Raw genomic sequence first — 4,443 nt, forward strand, 5'->3', positions numbered from 1 at the left:
AACACACAGGGATGCTGGGGCGGGGGCACACAGGATGCTGGGGTGAGCTGGCTACTGCAGCTTGCCTCAGTGTAGTGTGTGCACAAATAAAAACCCTGGAGAGCTTTGCAGTGAGCTGGAAATAATGGCATTACAAGCGCTTCCTCGCTTCTGTTTGGGTTGGATGAGGCTTTTCAGGGCTGGCTGAAGGGCTGCAGCACACGGCGGTTTGCTCCTGGCTTGAGCGCAGCTCTGGGAAGTAAGTGAGAAAGGACACAGTGGCTTAGCAGTGGAGGACAAGGCTAGAGACAGGGCCCCAGCATGGTCCTCACCTCCATCCTGACATCCATGTACTTGCTGGCATCTGGAGGTTTGCATCCATGGAGCATCCCCTGCTTGGAAAAGCCCTGCTGCTACCTGCTGTGGGCGGGATGAGTGCCTTGGGTGGAGAGCAGAAAGAATGGGGGTAAAAATAGCAAGTTGCAAAAGCTTTGTATTTTGTTTCTTTCTTTCTCCTTTTCCTAGGAGAGGCGTGAGGGCTCGCCAGCAACATGCCGCTGGTGAAGAGGAATATCGAGCCCCGGCACCTGTGCCGGGGGGCTCTTCCCGATGGGGTGACAAGTGAGCTGGAGTGTGTCACCAACAGCACATTGGCTGCCATCATCAAGCAGCTGGGCAGCCTCAGTAAGTCATGGCACAGCAACCCTGGCATGGGATGGTGATGGGGCGGTGGGGTGCAGGTTGGATGCCGCAGTCGCTTCCTCTGGTTCCAAGTACAGAGAAACAAGGGCTATGTGAGAGCCATGTGGGCTGCAGCCACTCCTAATTCAGTGGGAATTATCCAGATAATTAAAAAAAGGAAGATGCTCAGGGCCAAGCCCAAACTAGGGACTTGGTGACCTTTTAAGACCCATTTTCCTTCCACAGCTGGTCTGTGCAGTGGGGGACAGAAAGTCTTTGAGAGCCCCTTGCTTCTCCTCTTGGCCAGAAATAGGAAGGTCAGGGAAAGATTTAAAATACACCAACATATTCTTTTTAATCTTAGAGCTTCATGAGGAAGAGAGGTCTATATAAAAGGTCTAAATCCTTATCTGTCTTCCTGTGCTGGGACTGATCTTAGCAGAAAAGGGCAGGCAAGAGCACTACACAAGCCAGTGTGAAGGTTTAACAGGGGCAACCTATTTCATTGCTGAATATCTACTTAAATAGAGAGAAGCGCAGGCTCTTCAGGGATCCCACTCTTTTCCCTCCTCTGGAACTAGATTCTTCTCTAAAATACTCACAAAAAAAATAAACCATGTATTTAGGGAGCTGCTGGAAGTGCAGGGTCTTGCTTGACCAGCACTCAGGCCATGGCTACCTAATCCAGGGGAAAAAGAAATCAAATACAAATGACTGAGTTGGGCAAACAGTCTGAGCAAGTAGTAAAAGTGCCTTGATTTTGGGAGCTGTTTGATATATGATTCTGGAGGAAACCTTGAGGAACTGGGGTGCTGACATGGATGCTGGGATGGGATGGATGCTGTAGCCTACAGGTGTTGGCAATGCTCTGCCAGACTCCTTGTTTAGCCCTGTGACAGGAATAACCCTAATCAGGAGCTGTTCCAGTGACGCACCAGATGCTGCAGAAAAATAACTCTACAGTGAAACAAATCACAGCTTCTCCCTGCTGTGACACTCCCTACACTGCCCTGTTCTCAGTTTCCCACCTTCAGGGCTGGGTTTCCACAGGCCGTGTCGTGTGATGGGAATTTTTGACTGCATCCATCCTGGTGGATCCAAAGGCTTTGAGGGGCACCATGAATGTTCTGTGCCCCCTGTGGGTGCTGCTCTCACTGAAAAGGATGTGTGTGCACAGAGGAGGGAACAGGAGAAGGATGAGTGTTTGTGCTCCCCTCACTCCGTGCAGTGATTTGGGAGAGGCTGTGGCTCAGCTCCCAAAAAAACAAGGCTGGAGAGAGCAGCCCGTGGAGCTGGTGGGGAGGCAAGGGATGGACTGGATGAGCTGCATTCCTTACTGCCGTACCAGTGACGGGCGCGTTGTCCTCTGCCAGGCAGGCACGCAGAGGACATCTTCGGTGAGCTGTTCAACGAAGCCAACAGCTTCTACATGCGGATGAACTCGCTGCAGGAGAGGGTGGACCTGCTGGTCATCAAGGTGACACAGCTGGATTCCACTGTGGAGGAAGGTGAGAGGCCAGGGCTATTTTGGGGTGATGGCTGGGTGGGAGTGGCTGGGAGGCATGTGGCTGGACCACCCACCATTGGTTTGTCCGGGGAGCTGAGGCCATCTCTGCATCACTTCTCCTTCCTGTGCCCACAGTTTCGCTGCAGGACATCAACATGCGGAAAGCCTTCAAGAGCTCCACGGTGCAGAACCAGCAGGTCGTGTCTCGCAACTCCATCCCCAACCCAGTGATGGAGATGTACCAGCGCTGTGACAAACCACCACCGCTCAACATCCTCACACCCTACAGGTACAGCAAGTAGAGCATCGCTTCTTGGGAGGGTTGAGGGGGTCCTGAGGGTCCTTTCAAGTAGGGGCATCAGGGGTTGCACCTCATCTGCTGCTTGGTGAGGGCTGAGAAGCTGCTTTCTCTGGTTGCTGTGCCACCATCCCCATTGTGTAGATTGCTTGGGATGAGTGACCCAACACAGTGGTACTGCAGGTAGTGACTGTTGTATTGGACATATTCATGGTGAGGCAATGGCTTATGGTTCTGATCGTGTCAAACCTCACGTGCAGGGGCGTCAGGGGGGTCTTCTCCTGTAGCTGATAACCCCCTCTTCTCTTTTCCCGACCCCCAGGGATGACAAAAAAGATGGCCTCAAATTCTACACCGACCCCTCCTACTTCTTCAACTTATGGAAGGAGAAAATGTTGCAGGCAACAGAAGATAAGAGAAAGGAGAAGCGCAGACAGAAGGTAACGGGCAGGTGGGGGACTCTGGGGACACCTGAGCTGTGGTTGCCTGGGACCTGGGGGACAGTCACCTTCCTGGCTTATCCCATGCACTCCCCTCCACTGTGTAAGGTGCATCTTGCGGGGCTGGGCAATGCTCCCTAGGTACTGCTCCTGGTCCAGAGGAGCTGGGCTGGAGATGGAGCTGTGGGCTTTGTGTGCCTGCAGGAGCAGCGGCTGGTGGAGGACTCCACCCGGGAGGTGAAGAAAGTGAGGAAAGCCCGCAACCGGCGCCTGGAGTGGAACATGATGGCATATGATAAAGAGTTCCGACCGGATAACAGGTTCTCACCATCCCCCTATCACATGGCGTCATCAGAAGGATCGCTGTCCCCAGATAATAGGCAGGTTCTACCTACTACACGTTCAGCTCACTGGCTCGCCTTTGCTTTGCTCTGCCTCTCCGTCTTTGGGGGGATGTGTTGCCCACAGCAGGGTTGGGATGATAAGCCAGAAGCCCACGGTAGCTTCATGGATAGCTGGTGCCCCCAGGGTGGCGTCGTGGACCTTGGAAGCAGCTTGGCATTGGGACAAAGTCAGACCACTTTCCATTTAGCAGATAAGGGTGGTTCAGCTGTGTTGGTGTCCTCCCCACCGCTATCTCTCTGCTGTCTTGTGCCTCTATATTTTTGTGGCCATTTTTTGTTTCCTTGTCGCAAGTCCAAAATATTCCCAAACTCACATTCCCCTGACCCGTTAGCCCAACTGATGCCCCCCTCCCAGGAGTACAACAGTTGGGTTTTTCTGTGCCATAGATCTTATGCGTCAGACGCGGCCGACCACTCGTACCCGGCGAGTCCCAACCACCCTGCGCAGCTGCTGGCCCCAGCGTCCCACCTGGCCCCGGCGGAGCACAAGGAGGGAGTGCTGGCAGCCACAAACCCCCAGGAGCACGTCTACCGCCCGACCGTGGGCAGCCGGCAGAACAGCCTCAACCGCCTCCAGCAGCCCCATGTGCCACCACCCCCCGAGGCTGTTCTCAATGGGCCGAGACCTCACTTAGTCAAGGATTACGGGTAGGGCTTCAGCCTTCTCTCTGGGGGGAGAGATACCCAGGTGAAGGGAGACTTGGTGGGTGTCTGATGCCCCATTTCTGGGTTGACATAGAGGGCAGACGTAGAGGGCAGAGCCCTCTTCTGCAGCTGTTGTGCTCCAAAACTGCTGGTGAAACCCAAGGCCAAATCAGTCAGGAGCACTTTTGGAGTAACGTCATCCCAGATAAGGGGACAGGATGGATGGATGGTTTTCTCCTGGGGTGTTGGCTGCTTTCTCACCACCTCATTCCCCATAGCCCATACCACTGGCAGGGCACCCCCACCGGCCTGACCCTGGGACAGAGCATGTATGGGAGTTCAGAGCAAACCAAGCCAGAGCAGAGATAGTTGGGTGCCAGGATGGGTGATGGGTGTCATCATTCCTCATACTGCTGACACGGCTTTTCCCTCCCGTTGCAGCCCACAGCCAGTGCCAATGGCAGAGTACTTTGTGCCGCCTGCCCCACC

General features: G+C 54.3%; 1 protein-coding gene across 1 annotated transcript; it reads left to right on the forward strand.

The window, feature by feature from the left end:
• Positions 1 to 530: 530 nt before the first annotated feature.
• On the forward strand, positions 531 to 4,435 carry LOC103804460 (wiskott-Aldrich syndrome protein family member 3-like; the record flags this gene model as incomplete). Its single annotated transcript, XM_009077073.1, has 7 exons — positions 531 to 663; positions 2,034 to 2,168; positions 2,303 to 2,456; positions 2,788 to 2,905; positions 3,110 to 3,285; positions 3,697 to 3,957; positions 4,396 to 4,435. Coding segments are annotated over exons 1-7 (1,017 nt in total), but the record flags the coding sequence as incomplete, so codon positions are not given.
• Between the last annotated feature and the right edge of the window lie 8 nt (positions 4,436 to 4,443).

Source organism: Acanthisitta chloris, unplaced genomic scaffold, assembly GCF_000695815.1.
Source record: "Acanthisitta chloris isolate BGI_N310 unplaced genomic scaffold, ASM69581v1 scaffold16426, whole genome shotgun sequence".
Lineage (NCBI taxonomy): Eukaryota > Metazoa > Chordata > Aves > Passeriformes > Acanthisittidae > Acanthisitta > Acanthisitta chloris.